This window comes from Sitodiplosis mosellana, unplaced genomic scaffold (assembly GCF_009176505.1).
Source record: "Sitodiplosis mosellana isolate CC-2019 unplaced genomic scaffold, AAFC_SMos_1.0 Smas_scaffold_6167, whole genome shotgun sequence".
NCBI classification, from domain to species: domain Eukaryota; kingdom Metazoa; phylum Arthropoda; class Insecta; order Diptera; family Cecidomyiidae; genus Sitodiplosis; species Sitodiplosis mosellana.
The window spans coordinates 1743607-1762276 of record NW_022601408.1 but is presented as its reverse complement, the minus strand read 5'-3'; the positions used below and the strand labels follow the sequence as shown (position 1 = coordinate 1762276).

At 36.0% G+C, this 18670-nt stretch overlaps 1 protein-coding gene across 5 annotated transcripts; it reads left to right on the top strand.

Moving 5' to 3' along the window:
* The first annotated feature begins 236 nt into the window (after positions 1–236).
* On the top strand, positions 237–18201 carry LOC129575779 (glutamate decarboxylase). Of its 5 annotated transcripts, none has more exons than XM_055459824.1 (10): positions 237–586; positions 957–988; positions 2150–2218; positions 5758–5991; positions 10042–10239; positions 10350–10720; positions 10827–10894; positions 14063–14141; positions 15635–15979; positions 16190–18201. In XM_055459824.1, exons 3-10 carry the CDS (start codon positions 2158–2160, stop codon positions 16361–16363), a joined length of 1530 nt encoding a protein of 509 aa, XP_055315799.1. In that variant the 5' UTR covers positions 237–586; positions 957–988; positions 2150–2157; the 3' UTR covers positions 16364–18201. The 5 variants fall into 5 exon arrangements, with proteins under 5 accessions (XP_055315799.1, XP_055315795.1, XP_055315796.1 ...); XM_055459820.1 differs by having other exon boundaries at positions 944–988; XM_055459821.1 differs by having other exon boundaries at positions 237–738; positions 944–988.
* The last annotated feature ends 469 nt before the right edge of the window (positions 18202–18670 follow it).

Below are 18670 nucleotides of genomic sequence, written 5' to 3'. Positions count from 1 at the left end.
CGCCCACAAAGCACCTATTTACCGCGACAAATTCTCATTGCCAAAAAAGGATATGAAAAGGCTCCGCCTACAAAATATGGCAACTTATATGACGTCATCAGGCTTATATGTAAGCGATTACAAGTTCCCTGAAAATATGGCTTTCAAAGCTTTTTCCATACAGATACGGATGACTTTGCTTGCAATAGCAACAGCACCAGCAGCAGCCCTTATGTAAAACGACAGAGCGGCGCACTGCTTACCATACCCGTACACCGTTTGTTCGTTCGAAATGAAATATGTTTGGAGCATGTGAATTTAAACAATGCCATAGCTTCGAAGATCGTCAGACAGTTTAGCCGTTTGTTCCCGTCCGTCCTGCAAAAAACGAACGAAAAGATTTTTTCTCGATTCGTGAAGAAAAGAAAACAAGAAACACACACAATTTTCAGGAGCGATACACAGAGAGAGAGAGAGAGAAAGGATCCTTTCCCAAACAAAAATAAAGTGAGAGTATACCTTTCACAAAACACTGTTCAATTCAGAAAGGTGAAACAAAAGTCGAAAACTTACCAATTTCAATTAGTGGGCCTGTGATTATTACGAAGTAAGAAATCGCATTGAAATACGACTTGAAATAAAATTCTCGAATAAAATAACTTTTGAAAAAACACATTCCTAATCAAATAAATATTTTAAATATCATTATAATATATACATATATTTTTAAATACTTGCCAAACTAATCCACAAAAATAAGTACGTAACTTTGGTTTCTCTTGGTTTTGCTTTGTATTTTCGTTAAGATTGTCTCTCTGTCAATTGTGATCAATTTGCTTTCCTTTGTGGCCAAGAAAGTGCTTAAACCTTTAAACACTACACAAAATTATACGCATTCAACACAACAAATTGTTTGTTTTCTTTTATTTCGGGACGGTGGTTAAACGAATATTGTAACATACAGTGATAATCATTAGACAATACATCGAAGACCTGAGAAGGTTAATTGGTAAGTAAACCGTAATGAAAAATCAAAAAAAAAAAAAAAACTATCAGTCATATAAATTATAGGATGTGTTTATGTTACTTGAGTAGTTGAATATGCGGAAACATCGCAAGTAGAAGGGTTGTGTGCTATGTGCCATATCAGAGAATCAGTGTGATTGACTCCCTTCAATTTGTGATGTGATCGAGAACTTCTATTTCACTTTTCCGTTCATTTTGATTAAATTTCACATTTATCCTTTGTAGCTATGTTTAAATCACGATTCGAAATCTCTCACATGTACGCTATACGCGTACTATATTGTGCACAATGGTACAGTCAAAACAAACTGCGTCATCAACCATTATGTAACCACCCACGATACGCAATTTTCAGAACAATGACATATTAAATTGTCGTCACCAATTTACAATTATCGGTCAATTCTACGAAAAATTTCTCTAGATTACAACCTCAAAGGCGGAATTAATTTCATTTTTCCCGGAAAATTCACGTTTTCCCACACTTAAACCATGAAGACCTTGAAAATTCGAATAGGAAATACTTTCTCAAATGATTCCAACTGAAATTAACTCGATGGAAAATTTACGAAATAATCTCATCAACTTGATACACCAACCGGATGTCATTCAAATAGAGAAAAAAATAATTTCTATTTTGACTTTGACTTTTTATTTTGCACATAATAAACTTCAAGGTCACCTACTTCCTGAATCAATTTTCAAAATTACAAAGCTTAAAAGTCGACAAACGATGCAGATTATTCGATTTTAAACGAAATTTCAGTCATTTCACACTCTTAGATTGGTTTCTTCCATTTTATATAATGAACGTTTAATGATGATTAGTTTAATGATATGCTAATTAACACAAAACGCTCAAGTTAAAATAGTTGAATGAAGTGAATAACTAGAAAATGGTTAAAATGAGAATAAAATAAAGTTGCGTTGAATTTTAGATTCAGCAATAAATCATCAGTAATAAGCATCTTTCGATTGAATCTGTTGCTTATTTGTTATTTATTTTTTGCACTTATTTTTTCCCTGGTTTATTCGTTGCATACCATCCCTGTTGCCTGTTTATTCATGAATAAATATTCTTCATCGTCCAAAAATTATTCTGGTTTATTAATTTTTTTTTTTTATTGAAAAATGTTATTTACAGAAGAAAAAATGTCTATCAATCCTGGAAATTATAAACTGTCTGAAAAGACTGGAAAGCTAACATCATCAGGTAATGAATGTGTTTTTGATTATGATCGCTGATAAAATTCAGCTCGAATCATTTCATTCCAAAACTGAAAACGAAGTTGGAGTGAATTGTTCATGTCAGGCGTCAATTAGATTTGACAAATGACAAGAATTTCGGTAAGATGGTCTCAACAAAATGTTAGAGCTTTAGCTTAAATGTTAAGCTATGTTTTAAGTTATATAAAACTGGTTCACTTGTCGTGATCCGATGATTTGTCGTTTTAATTGATATACAAGCTGGGTTCTGGTTTTACGACAAATAATTACACCAGCCATTAGTTTCAATAAGAAACGTCTATGAGGACGGATGACAGGATCTTGTACAAAATGCTTAGCCATTTATCTCGGTTGGCATTCGGTCGAAATCTGTGCAAATATTTAATACAACATCATAACACAATGTAGCGTGTAGACAAACGGAAAAAAAGAAGCGAAAATACCGTTTTCAGTCATAAATCAAAGCAAATAACAATGTAGAATGAGGCAGACGGACACGCTTACGCGATGCGGTGCTGTGTAGTAGCGATTTCTGCACATTCGAATTGTTGCTATTTTTATGCTGGGGTGCATATGATGTGGTGGCGCGAGTACGTGTGCATTTAACGCTTAGTGTGTATGTATGACTGTGTGTCTCGTGCATTTGAAACGAGCACATCCGAGCGTTTAAGCTGTGTAAGCGGTAATGAAATATGTTTGTGACACCAACCAAACATATTTTACCAACAAGTGCCATTAATATGTGTACTTTATTATATTGCAAGATATTGAGAGCTGGATCGAGAATAAAAAAAAGGAAAACAGACGATACTATAGATAAATGATGGCAAAGAAAAACGATAGATGACACTTACAGAACTGGCGAGATGCTATCTCAGTCAACAGTTGAATCTGAATTTCACTTTACCATATTCGATTGAAATGCAAACTTTTTTCGTCGGTTCTCGAGAATGGTGTGTGTGTGTGTTTCGAACATTCTTCACTTTAGCCACTGCAAAATGCCAAAGCAAAAATGCGTCCGCACACACACACACACACACACACACACACACACACACACAAGCGCACACACTCTCTCGTACTACGAACAGAAAAAAATGAAGTGCACAACCCTCGTAATTTGCTACCGTTTGAAGCGCCCGCAGCTGAATTGCTCTTCTGACATTCGGCTGAGATTGAGTGGGTAAACGCGTGCAGGAAATGTAATGCGATAAAATGTGTAACATGTTGATAGCGCAACGAGTGGGCGCTATAATGTGCATCTTTATGTCACCCATTTCCCTTCGTTCATACAAAAATAAATACCCGTGTTTTTTCGCTCTTACTCGTTGCTGCGAATCAACGGAGAGAATAATTTTTTTGTATGGATCACTTTAATCAATTTTAAATACACATACACACACATATAAAAAACCCTTGATGGAATTTCATTGTTTGCATTCGATTTTTTGTTGCAAATTGTTTGGAAATATTGTTGTTGGTTTTGTGTTTGGGGAAATTTTCATTAGTCATTATCTAAATCGCCTTTTATTACAGAAATAATGGGGAAAATGGAAAACACAAAAAACAAGCATCTATTGTCTTTAAACTGTGGTAGCCTTAATGAAATTTCATGAAAAACATTACCGATAAATCAAATGGGCTTGAATAAAATAGCAACTGGAAAGTCAACAGCGTAACACAGCTCGAGCATTTTCAAAATTTAAATGCACATTCTTCGCTCGAATAATAGATTAGCCGTCGCTTGTATTGTGCGAACGCACATGATGGTTTTTCCCATTCGTTTATGTGGGGCATATTGTATGTGTAACACCACATATGCACCCTGCATAATCGTTGACGAAAATAATCAGGAACAATCGCTTGGTGGAGCGACGACGATGACGAAAACAACGAAGATGGAATATTTACATGAAATTCCATTGAAATTGATTACATTTTGTGATTTTGGATGATTTTGCCTGAAAACTCCGCAAATACGGAACAATATCCGATTTTCGGATAAGAGAATTGTAAGTGTGTATCAAAAACATACTTGCTTCATTCTTTCGTTTGTTTTTGTATTAAAAACCTTTTATTTGTTGCCCATTGCAAAAGGCAAAATAGTTTACCGCACTTATCAATCAATGTGGATAAAATGAAAAGTGCCTCTATTGAATATGGTGTATCTCTGGGTGGAATTACTATACTCAAGATAAAGAGCGCTTCTCGCATGCTGTGCCCAAGTGTTTGGCTCATATCGGAGCAAAGAGGGGAGAATTAGACCATATTTTTTCGCTTCGGAAACGCCATACAGAGTGTTATTTTATTCACAATTACTGCTAATTGGGGATTTAGTGGGTCTTTTAACATCACCCAACATTTATTAGCACGTTGAAATTTCGGGCATCTTGTTACATTAAAACGTCATCTATTTCCCATTTTCATTAAATTAAAACGCACTTTATGCTCTGTTTCAACATCTTGAATTTGGTTTCAATTTGAAAAGAAAAAAAAAACACTCTTTTAAAACAAAACCATTATTTATACGATCAAAACCACCACTTGTGACGATGTGTTTGTTCTCTTGAGAAGTCCAACGAAACCTCATCTGTTCAAGATGGAGATTTTTGTTTTTGTTTACAACACATAAATTTTTATAGATTAAAAGAGAATATTGCAAATGGCTGCGATTTCAGCAATATGTCATGTGATGACGAGGAACGACGTTAGCATATCATATCATACAGTTCAAAGTAGTGTCACATCAACACTCTTAACTTTGCTTGCAGCACTTTACGTCCGTGTTCCATGATTTTTTTTTTATCGCATGATTTCTTCTTTAAGAAGGATAAAGTATCATCGAAGCGCACATTAAAAAGAAATTTACTTTGTTAAGCCATCCACTTTATATGGGTCCGTGATGGTATACGGAGGTTGGTTGAGGCTATTGCCACCATCATAATCATTTTTCGATGTGTAAATCAATAACTTGGGAATCACGTTATCCTACAACATCTTCAATGTTTGTCGATGTGAGAAGAAAAGTGAAACAAACCAAGCCAACCAACCAAATAAAAGGAGAATACAGAACATTCCCCAGAGGCATTGCGCATAGTCATATTCACATTCACGAATCAGCATGTATTGATCAACTGTCGAAATCCATTGTAGTCGCACATAATCTTCAAATAAATGAGAAATTGATTTTACTTCACCAGTTTTTTTCCCTCTCGTCTCTTCTTACTCTTAACATACATTTACACCGATGTATTTTCTTTCTGTGTGCGAATTTTTCCACAGTTTTTTTTTTTTAACTACGTAAATTGAAGATGTTCGATTGGTTTTTTTTTATGTGTTTATGTAATAAATTTATGGTTAAGCCAAACCTAATCTATGATAAATGAATGGGTCGAAGATGCTCCACTATGAACGGATCAATTTTTACCCTTATTTATAAATAATCATTATTTATAGACTTTCTCTCGTATCAAAATGATAGACTCGATGTGTTTTTTTTTTCCTGTTTGTGTTTGCATTTTACAGATATCATTCCAGCAGCAACGACCGATGCAGAAACCAGAGAGTTTCTATCGAAAGTTATCGACATTTTGTTGGATTACGTGAAAACGCAAAATGATCGAAACGAACGTATTTTGGAATTCCATCATCCAGAGGATATGAAGAAGTTGCTCGATCTGGAATTACCTGAAACGGCATTGCCTTTGCAACAATTGATCCAAGACTGTGCCAAGACCATGAAATATCAAGTGCGAACTGGTAAGTAGAAAATAAAACGAATCAATTACTATTCGGAAATTAAATATTGAATTTTGCAATTTGTTAAGAAACCATTCAATGTAATATTACGTGTGTAGCCGGAGTGTACACACCGAATGTGTGTATATGCGGAAAGCAAATGTCATTGATCGGTCGTACAACTCAATTGACTGAATACAACCCTAATTTGCTTTTGATTTCCCATAATTCTCGATGTGTGTCTATGCATTTGTACTTGAACTTATTCTCAAAATAGGACTTCTCTTCGAACAGAAAGTTTTTGTCCTGATTCTTGTTGGTCATACGGAAGAGACATTGTGCATGGAATATCAATGCTTGCGATTCGGTTTGCGTTGAATAAAACTTTCATCAGTCGGCATTCAATTGCGTACCAATGACATTGCATTGCAAACGGTGGTTTTTGTGACGCAAATTGAATTAATTCAATTGATTGTGTATGTGTGGCCCCATAACATTGCCATATGGTTGGCGCGCCGAAATCGAATTTGCATTTGAAATCAACCACAAATCATGTTTGCAAAGAATATCAATTAAATTTTCCCATGGCCCGAAGACCAAAACACGAGCTTGAATTGATTTCCCAGCCATTTTCTCTATCGCTCGCGCGCACATTTCGAGTTTAATCAAAAGTCACACTCTTTCATGAAAAGTGAAAATGATTTTCGGAAGTTGCACTACAAATTTAAATTATACTCTTAATACCGCTGTTTAGCATTTATTAAAAGGCGCCATCAACAGCATAATCAATCAAATGCTGCTGCAAAAGAGAGTCAGAGTGAGAGAGAGAGAGAGAAAGAGAGAGATCATGATGCACAGCGATGCCTGGGTGTGCGTGCGTGTTTGTATTTTATTGTCAAAAGTCAGAATCATGGATGCAAGCGAACCCGACAAAAATCGAGGGTGACTACCCGAAAGTGCCATTCACATTGTAACGTATTGTGAGAGTAGCACGTGTTTATTCTTAACGTGAATGAGGAAATAAAAACGGCGAATACAAATAAATACCCTAATCACAAACGATGAAAATTGTTGGGTAGTGGCATTTAATCTAATCTTGGTCACGTGACCGCAATATGAAATAAAAACTCTTTATTGAATTTTAATGCAATTGTCTGTTGCGATATACCATATTCCATTTTACTTACACCCGCTTACGTAAAAAAACACAATCACAGCGTACACGACAAAATGCATGGCCACGACGATGATACAATCGCAACATTTAAAATTTATTCAGCCGCACAAGCAGATTCACCAAATATTTGTATATTCAAACAAACAAAAATATATCAAATTATCACTTTTAAACACACATTTCGCTGGCGATGACATTGACGCACGGTTATGATCTGTTTATGAATGGGTGAAGAGATAGGATTCGGTTGGTAGATTCTAGGCTCGGAAATTGCTTTCGTTTCTTATCGAAACCATCAGATCGAATGGTAAAATTCAATTTTCTTGCGGAAGAACAGATGCCTAAGATGATTTACGTAAAACTGCATACAAGCACACATACCAAACACAATGCATACGCATTTTGTGTACACTTCCGCACTTTTTCATGTTTTTTCTTCTCGCTTTCTGTTCCTTTCTTTTTGCTCAATATTTACAAACCATTTTTCCGGTTGAGTTGGTGAGATAATGTCTGTGATGGTCGTCTGTCTTCTTCAAGTGTGTGTGAGTGTGTGATTCGTTGTGGTTTGTCTCGAATCGGCCACCGTTTTTCTCTCTCTCTCTCTCCGTTTTTACAACGTCTCTCCAGTTTGACTCGCCAAAAATATTCTGCTTTGTCACAGTTATCAAAAAGGTCGACAACAATAGATTTTGTGTACGGTTCAACGTTGCAAATAATTACATTTCTTTCAATAGTATAAAAATGCAAAGAAATGGCCCACGAAAATACATCCGGTTTGAGTGCGTGTCTACGAAAGGGGGACGAACAAGTCAGAGCGAGAGAGAGAGAGAGAGAGAGAGAGAGAGAGAGAGAGAGTAGGGGAGAAACAATTGAATTTTGCATCACATGTTTCGTTTGGTTCGACATGAAAAAAAAAAATTGGATTTATTCGAGAAAAGAATATAGCTCGAGATCTTTCCGTCACAATAAAACATCCTTTCGATGGGAAGTATTGTGTGATGGAAAGCAAAACGATGAGAAAAAAGCAGGTGAATAGATATTTGTAACATGTCAATGCTTTCAGCAGTGACATCGATATGCAATATTGTTGTTGAATTGCCGTTGTGTTATCGTATACGATAGCAAGTCGATGTACATTTCCTCGTTGTCGGAACACAAATTCTTCGCGTTGTGAAAAATGTTTAAACTAATTTCAAAATTCTTCAAATTCCAAACATGAATGCATTTCCATTGAAATAGCATCGATGCGGCTGAGTGTGGCGATGAAAATTCCCTATTCTATGTTGGGCATGTTTTATGTTTTTTTTTCTCGTTCAAAGTACGAGGCAAGAATAATGAGGTCGATGTGTGCCACTTGTATACAATGTACAAATTGTACATTCTCGACAAACAAATTATCCACATATAAAAAACACATCTAAACAACAATTCGAAAAACTCAAAATCCTCCCCAGCCCACGTTTTCTTCTTCTTTGTTTTCATCTTCCCATTTGAGTCTCTTTTTTTTTTGTCCCTCACTCACCCGCTCTCTGGCTCTGAAAAACATTTCATTAAAAGCAGGCAAACTGTCAAATTAATGCCAAACAGTTGGCGCAAAGTGAATGACTACGCTGCACACGCAAAAATAGGGATCAGTGCATCCAGTTAGAAAATAACAACGGATTTTGATTAAACCTTCCATCATTTTTACTGCGGATTGATGCAGTGGGTTGCCATTGTCCTTCACAATAAATGTGTTTTGCCGATGATTTTACTCCCATTTGGCTTCCGTAGAAAGGAAAGAGAAGAAAACCACGCCAATTTTTCGGCTGTTATTATTTCAAGAGGAGGAATTTCCGTCGCATTTGGAATCAAAGAATCATCCAGGTTGACTGAATTCAACATTGAATTTTAGAAGGAAAGAAAAATAATCAAAAAGCGGCTTAAGACACGTTCCATTTTCATGTCAGTGAAACAATTTAACGATGGTAGATGTGTTTACGATTATTCGCAATTAATATTGATTATATGTTCGGTCTTGATGAGTAAAATCAATTGAGCCGTTTCGGGAAATGTTTCTGTTCATGAGAATGTCAGCCAATTATTCAGCACTCAATGGGAAATGCAGTGCTCACTGCTCAGCCTAGTCATGATTAAATGAATCAAAATGTGTAGACGATGGAGTGAAAAGTGCGTAAACAAAACGAAGGCAGCAAAGAAAATAAGTCGGCAAATGGATAAGAATATAATGATTGCAACATTATTCGGTGGCTTGCATTTCACTAGATTTACGTATAGAGACATCAATTCTGACATCGGATTATGTTCTCTACCTACTCGAAATGAAATGCGGATGACGGTCGCTCGTTGCACTGAGCGTGAACCATTTCGATCCACTTTTACGGCACACAAATTTCGATTACAGCACACAGTCTGTGCTACTGCTGCTGGAATATGGTGTACGCTTCCATGCTATAAGTAAATCTTATGGATTATTCCAGGACATTTCCTCTCAATCTAATGCATTTGTTCTATTTTGTTAGACACATTACATTATCAAAGATTTCCATATATAAAACTGATGCAAGCTAATGTTTAAATACCAATCAAATGAGCAGCGAGAGCGACAAAAGACAACACATCATCTCATTTTGCCAATGGTATGTTTGCCGCAAATAATTGAATGAAATGAATCGTCTCGCCAAACCGACAGCCAGTCTTTATGGGATCTCAAAAATTTTCTATTAAAATTAATATAATAACGTTAATTCAATCGATTATTTCTGTCTCTTTCTCTCTCTTTCTCTCTTTTTTACTGGATTAATACATAATTTGTCATCAACATAATTCAATGAATTTTCTTTGTCTCGCTGTCAACGATTTTACAAATGAAATTGTGTGTGTTTTCATTTCAGGGCATCCACATTTCTTCAATCAGCTGTCGTGTGGATTAGATGTGATTTCAATGGCTGGCGAATGGTTGACAGCCACTGCAAACACCAATATGTTCACTTATGAAATTGCACCCGTGTTCATTTTGATGGAGAAGGTTGTGTTCGCGAAGATGCGTGAGATCATCGGTTGGAATTGCGGTGATTCGATTTTGGCACCAGGTATGGAGCAATATATTCAAGTAAAAATTTAGCTACGGTTATATTTCCCATTTTCGAATGTTCACGTTGTTGTAAATGTCATTGAAAATTGTTGTTTCCAATCAAAACAGGCGGTTCAATATCGAATTTGTATGCATTCTTGGCTGCACGTCATAAAATGTTCCCAAACTACAAGGAGCATGGTTCAAAGAGTTTACCTGGTGAATTGGTGATGTTCACATCGGATCAAAGTCATTATTCGGTTAAATCATGCGCTGCTGTCAGTGGTTTGGGCACCGATAACTGCATCATGATCCCATCAGATGAGACTGGTCGCATGATTGCCAGCGAATTGGAACGCGAAATTTCCAAGCACAAGTCACTTGGTCACATTCCATTCTTTGTGACCGCCACGGCTGGTACAACTGTGTTGGGTGCTTTCGATCCAATTAACGAAATCGCTGATATTTGCGATAAGCATGGTCTTTGGCTTCATATTGATGTGAGTAAGAAAAATGAAACAAATTTCTCTTGCCTGTTTGGCAGAAGAAAACATTTAGGTCAAGGACAAACATGCAAAACTCATCATTCATTTCCGTTTTACACAGGCTGCTTGGGGTGGCGGTTTGCTGTTCTCACAAAAGTACCGACATCCCAGATTGACTGGAATTGAACGGTAAGCACAATTTAATTAAAATTGAATCTAAGTGATAATTTAGCGATGATTATACGCATGAGAAAATTCATGGAACAAGACATGACATTCATTTTAAGAAGTAGCTCGAACGCAGTCACCCTAATTAACTAAAAATCCAAAACAACGATGAACGGGAAACCGCTCCGTTCGGTGTGTTCGAAATAGTTCGAGCATGATGCAGCATATGCCTCGTGTATGTATGTATTGTGTCACTGCGACGAATCAACAGCGAACGGCAATAAAATCCTGCTCGCCTTCTGCAAATAATTATTTCTGGATGATTTCGAAATGGGACATGCGGCGGATGCTTTTGACACAAAATCGTAAATCACATTTCGCTTTCATTCACTTTCCATGGCACATCATTTGCAACTGTTTTGCGTGCAGCCTTCGACATTTTTGTCGAAAAATTCGATGGATGAGGTTTTTTTTTCTATTTGGTTGCCATTCAAATTGCATTTGAACCAAGAAACAAAAACAAAAACATCAACGTCAACAACGACGCACATTCTGAAATAGAGAAATAGGGTGAGAGAGCGCGAAAACAATCTATTAACAGTTTTCATTTGAGCGTTGCTGCTAAAATCCATCCATTTGGCTAATTCTCAATTCATCAGTTGATTGATAAAAATAATAAAACCACGGATTTGGGGTTTTCGAATAGCTGCAGTGTTAAAAACCACTTAATCGAGGCTCGAATGCCATTAATACGGGCAATACAATAGAGGAACATTCCTTACGAAACGGGATTTGCATGTAATCAAAATCCACTTTCAAATTCAAGTAAACTTCTTGCTACACGATGCATGATGTTCTCTCTTGTGGTGAAGGTAATCCATTAAAGTATTAGACATAGTACACCATGGCTCTGGTATTCGAATTGATGCTTACTTGATGCGGTGAAAATGACGATACGTATTACATTGTTATGCAAAGAGCTGCACTTATTAGCCACCAATAACTGTGAGGCCATTGGCCACAAATCGATATAAGAAGATACAGTTCATGTGCACCGCACGCATCAAATATGTCAAATCGTGTCAACAATAGCGTCAGCAATCCATGCATGCCAAGAAAAAAGTGCGTGGGAGGTACGACATACCAAACATACACTGCGGCTCCTGCTGCCGTTGTGTGTTATTTGTGCTGTTAAATCTCATTTTATGTTTACATAAAGGATTATATTCAATAAACTCGCTCTCAATCCACTCGTTGTCGAACCTCACCATTTGCCAATTCATGCGTCCGTGCGTGCGTGCGTGCGAGCGAGTGAGTGCCCGAAAGTGTGTTGTGTGTATGTGTGTGTGACTGAATGAAAATGGAAATTTTCGTCGATTGCTTGTTTGCTTGCAACCCCTATAATTTTGCTGTCCCGCATTGCATAATTTGGAACAGAACGTCGAAGGATTGACTCGGTAATCTCCGAAAGTCTATTCAACACCTGTACTCGAGCGACTGCATGTCACATCAATGGATCAAGAAGAGAGCGAATAGAAAAAACACGATGAATGAGAGAAAGCATCAACTGAACCATGAACTGAGCCATTCGTTGCTCATCTTTCATTCAATAGCAATGGCAAATGTCGTTGTCGTTGTCGTCGTCGCCGTCGCCGTTTCAGAACATAAAAAAAGCACGACATTTGAACGCATATGGTTTGTGCATTCAATTGTACACTATCTCTTGTTCGGAATTGTTTGCGTTGATTATGATTGTTTGTTACAATTTTCGCATTCAACGTTACATTTTGTAGCTTTGATTTTCTTGTGAGGAAGACAAAGAACCATTTCTCTGCTCGCGCTTTGTAGGAGCTCTGATTCAAATGCTTTTGTTCCATGACAATGACACAATTGAGGCTGAAGCAAAAGTGCAAAACAACACAAAAACACTCCAAATAAATGTTGAAAGAGTTCCTGTTCGTCTCTTGTAGACAGGCCATGGGAGCAGGTGAATGATATATATAAAAAAAAAATCATTTTATTTATAATAACTTTTTTTCTATTCATATTGCAATAATTTCACAAAACATTCGAAGTTCAAACTCCTGAGTTGTACAGGCAGTCAGCACATAAGTCAAGCTGGTGCTGGAATTAGAGACTAAGAGCGCTACAAAATTGTTGCACACAAATTTTCATGTCTGTTGAATATTCATTTAAACCTGATGAATGCACAATTTTATCGACATTTTCCTTTGTACTTTCAATATTGTCGGCTCTGCGCAATCTCATTCGGTATCGTTCGTACTCGTGATTGTCTTCTGGTCTCTCTGTTTCATCTTGTACCATTTTTCATTCGCTTGTTCTGCTCAGATCTGTTCCATTGTACCGGCGAAGCCGATTTGCAGGCAACGAACAAAAGACTCTTTCTGACTGCAGTAAAAGGCAGTGATTGCATCTAATAAAAAATTAATATAAAATAAACAGAAAAGGGAGCGCAAACATCCCTCATCTTATTTCAGTCTTTGTTTTGGGTGAATAAGAGCTGCTATTTTGGCCGTTCATAAGTGCAAAAACACTTACACCATCATCGGGCGAAACCAACGTTGCTCTCATCATAGTCGTCGCCAGCGTCGTCGGTACGACATTGTTAGTAGGTAGTACTTGCAATCATTCGATTCGCTTTGACTTGTTGGGAGTTGTAGCGCCCTACTGTTTTCGTTGATGCGTTAGACACGTAAATATTTTCCTTTTTCAAATCCAAAAAGTGTCGCTGAGTAAATATGATAAGGGTAAATATACTCACCGTCATCGGCAGCTCGTTCATCTCTTCACAGCGCAACATAGAGTTGGAATGAATGCGAGCGGGCCAATGTTAAACAATATTAAATTGTTCCAAAGGGACTATTTACAATTTAACCAACCAAACATTTAGTGTTATATGCACGTTTATCTTCTGCTCAACCGTCAAATCGATTAAACTGTTGACTGTGGTGTAACCATCAATCGGAATCATTTTGGATTGTAGTTGATGTGTTTAATTAAAAATTTGCCTAATTTATTAGGATAATTACTGCAATAAAAGTGGCTATTATGAGCGGTACGCTAATTTTTTTTCCTCATTTCGCTCATTTATTCTTCATTTGTTGCATCATTTATTCATGTGTGGGTTGCACGTATTTTTTTTTCTTTGGTTTTTTTTTTCTCTTACAGTGCACAGTCGGTTACCTGGAATCCGCATAAGTTGATGGGCACATTGTTGCAAAACTCAACCATACATTTTAAGGAAGACGTAAGTACCTCATTGACGCAATAATCGCTAGCACTTAAGCACAAAACACTTAACATTGTTTGAAAATTTGTGTCGCGAACAAGTGAGTTCACCGGAGGAGCGAATTAAACGCGTCACACATCTCATGTACAAAAAAAAAAACCCATTGGTGCTCTCAATTTTATTCCAAATGCCTCCGCAATTGACATTTCATCATATGTTTTGATCGTGGCATTTTCCCACGGCCAAACAAGCATTCGCACTTTCCATTCAATGTTGTAATCCGCTAGAGCTTTTAATCGAATTTAAATGTTTCCGAACGGTGCAGTGTTTATCGATTAACGATTAACATTGCGCTCGAATTAACGTATATGTCTCGAACGGGCGATGTTCGTAATTAATACGACCACATACTTTAAATTTTTTAAATGTGTATACAAACGGGAATTGCATGCACACAAATTTTAAAGTCTTCATGGTCTTCACCGAACGCTAGCGTAGTGGAATCGTCAAAATTAAATTTTTTCGATGTAAAATTTGCGACGCGTCATCCGTTTGATATTTCGTCGGAGAATTCCCCTTTTCCATATGATACAGAGATTTATGAGTGCCATTCTCACTGAAGAATTCAAGAGCGACGAACTTTTACAAACGAACGAATAAATACGACGACTACAACGAAACAACAATAACACTTGAATGAACATTAACCGATAGTCAGGAGCAAATGTGCGCGCTTGAAATATTATCAACGCTACACTTTCCATTTACCGAAAACTGTTTTATTACTAACAATATATATATATATATATATAGTGAATGTATTGAAATCGTTCCCGTGCATTAAAACATACGAGGCATTCCAGCGAATATTTTAATTAAAAAAATTCCGGTAGAACAACTGTGACCGATTTGAAACATATTGCAATGATGTCAGTTGAGAGTTGTGAGAAGGCTGAAATATGTTGTGTATGCGTATGGACTTAAATAGAAAAAAAAGCGGATCGTCCGATGTTGCGAAGGGGAGAAAGATATAGTGCATCATAGAAATACTTTCGTTCAAGATATTACACATTTGACATTTACGACAGCCAGGCCTGATACAAACTCCCAGAACCAACTTGTTGGAAACTTTGAAACTTAGGGTGTAAAGTGCACAGACGAACCCAAAAAAAAAACATAGAGAGAAAGAGAGAGAGAGATGGGGAGAAAAAACAGCCTAAAAGAATGAACAATAGTAAATTTTATAATTTGTATGCAGAAGCAACGCGCTGATTTGTTTCTCGTCTACTACACAGAAACACACGCACATTTTTGTTATTGTGTTCCTGGTTTGATTGATTAAAAAAAAGAAATGCTTAGTCAGTTTATGAACTTGAAATCGTATCAATTTATCAAAGCACATTCTTTGCCTGGATCAAAAGAGAAAGTGGGAAGAAAAAGGGAGAAGTAAAATGCAAAATCAACTGAAAAACACAATTAAATCTGTAATTTTGTTTTCATTTGTAACTCAGGGTCTCTTGCTTAGCTGCAACTCAATGTCGGCTGAATACCTTTTCATGACCGATAAATTGTATGACATCGGCTACGATACTGGTGACAAGGTGATTCAATGCGGTCGCCACAACGATATCTTCAAATTATGGTTGCAGTGGAGAGGCAAAGGCAGCGAAGGTTTCGAAAAAACCATTGATAAACTTATGGATTTGGCCTTATATCAAGTACAACTCATCAAATCCCAACCAGATAAATTCCATTTGATTCTCGAACCCGAATTAGTCAACGTCAGCTTCTGGTATATTCCAAAACGACTTCGTGGCGTACCACACACCACTGAAAAGGAGACGGAATTGGGCAAGGTTTGTATCACACAATTTTCTATTCTATTATATCTAAATTCTATTTTCTATATTCATTGTGTGGTTTCACATTGATCAGTGAATAGAAAATCCATTGACATAGTTTTTCTAATTTTCAAATTTCGACTTTCTGAAGATCGAATTCAATGAGCAGACGAACTTAACGTTGAAATTATACAAACAATACCATTTTTTTTTTTCAATTCACAGATTTGTCCAATAATCAAAGCACGTATGATGGAAGCAGGTACATTGATGGTCGGCTATCAGCCAGACGATCGACGACCAAACTTCTTTAGATCCATCATTTCATCGGCCGCTGTTACCGAAAAAGATGTCGAATTCATGCTAAACGAAATCGACCGTCTCGGTCAAGATTTGTAAATTGACACAACCCCAACAATCGTATTGTTAATATGAACATAAAATCTATATCTCCCTATCGTCAAATATTCAAAAGAAGAAAAAAAAGATCGTACAAAAAAAATCTCAAAGTAAGAAAAAAAAAACTATATCATTGTTCACTATTCATTTCAATTACGCCAAGCAGATAGCTGCGTAAGCCAGACAAAGAATAATACTAGAATGCACGCGAATGGCATGAAGTAGAAGAGCAACTTCAATTATTCTAAAGAAAGAAAAAAAAAACAGACAACCAAGATAAATATCCGATTAGAGGAACATATCATAATCCTAACGAAAGAAGATATTCAGAGTGACGTTTTCTATTTTTGTTCAGAGTTTTATGTTTTTGACTTTTCCATTTATGTGCATTTAAAACTAACAGCAACTCCTAAATGAACTTAACAAAAACCAAATGAATCACATTTACTGGAATATGGGCAAAAGTAAAAATATATAAAAGCAAATGTATTTATTGTTGTTAAAAAAAAAAAAATAAGGAAACTGAATAATTTATCGAAGACAAAATGCTCTATATTTTAATTGTTGAAGAGATTTTTAGTTCAAATATTTTATTATGCCAAAACAAAGTATATATATTATATATTATACGAATGATGTCATGTGACGAAGATAATAAACAAACGAATGGATTAGAAAGCATTTTGGGAAAATGATTTGTTGAAGTTTCGGCGAAAGCAGAATTTAATTGAATGAACCAAGAGGATAAACTGCCAAATGGTGAATCAAAGTTTTCGTTATTACTATATATGAAAAACAACAAAAACAAACTGTACCTACTTTCAATACACACACATACACCCTCAATTTAAAGCAAAAAATAGCAAATGCTAACACTCAACTAACTCAATCTTTGCTACTAGTCAATTCATATTCTGATTTCGGAATGACACTTTATTGTAAAAAGCAACGTAATGGATAAGGCAATTTATAGAAAACCAAATGATCCCGACCACGAGAAAATCCAACAAAAACACCTAATATACAAAGTGAACATAGTGCAAATAAAACCAGTAATTGTAATAGCAAATACACCCGAACGCCAACACATCGTAATCTCAATGCATGGATTCGATTGAGGACACACAACTGCAGCAACGCAACACGATAATCAGATGTAAGCAAGAAATAATAAAATACAATTAGTGTGAATATTAGACTGTGAAATGCATTGCATGTAAAGAAACAAAAAAACTGAAATATTTACCCAAAAAAAAACAAATGGAATCAAACAATGAAGATTATACGAGCATAGAAGCGTTATTAAGTTATTGTTAAAAAAGAAAATCAAAGAGGGCAAAACGCATTCTATTTATTTAATTAGTTAAATTACACCTAAATGGTGAATGCACAGCATCAATTTAGATTATACCATTTCGAATGTATCATCGAAAAAAAAAAACATTTAAGCCAAAATTATATTTAAACAAATAAACAAAGTCATTGAAGAACTGCTTTAAATACATTTAAAACCAACTACATATAGAAAATGCAAAAAAATTATGTTCAGCAAATCCAAAAATAAATCAATAAATCAAGGATGTCTCTATTAGGTTCAACCAAAAGATGTCTACCAAAAAAAAGTCATAACAAATTGATTGCAAAAAAATATCAATAAAAAAGAAACACTAAATATATGTTTAAAAAAAATATATAATCCATTATATTAGATGTTATGTGTTGTTAATTTAAATGAAGAAAACCAAAATTGAATAATCTGGACAGAAGGACACTTCACAGATTGCTGCTAAAACAAACATCAAAATTAAATGAATAAAGAACGTAATTATGAATTAAAATTGTCGACCGATTTTCATTTTCAATTGTGAACATTGTTTAATTGTCTCTTTTGCAGTACATTATGTCGTTGAATGGTGTTTTGCCTTGGTTGGGTAAGTGTTGACAAGGTCACTTTCTTCGTATACAAATACATGAGAAAGATTTGACGTAAGACGCCAAGACGCCTCTACGCGTGAAATGCTCGAAGCTGTCATCGTACACATATATATTGAACACAAACATTGTCGTTTACACAATCGCACTCACACAAATGAACGCATCGATAGTGCCCGCTCAATATATGAACGATGACTGTTTTGAGTGTCCCTCGTCTAGAGGGCTACGTGTCGTTTTTCTTCGTTTATTAAGTGATCTTGGTGTTGAAATTTCGCAAACATGATTCGCACTATTTTGTTGGTAACAGTTATTTTGTGATGGACAAAGCTATTTTTGGCCTGTCCAGACACAATACTCAATGTATTTGTGTCA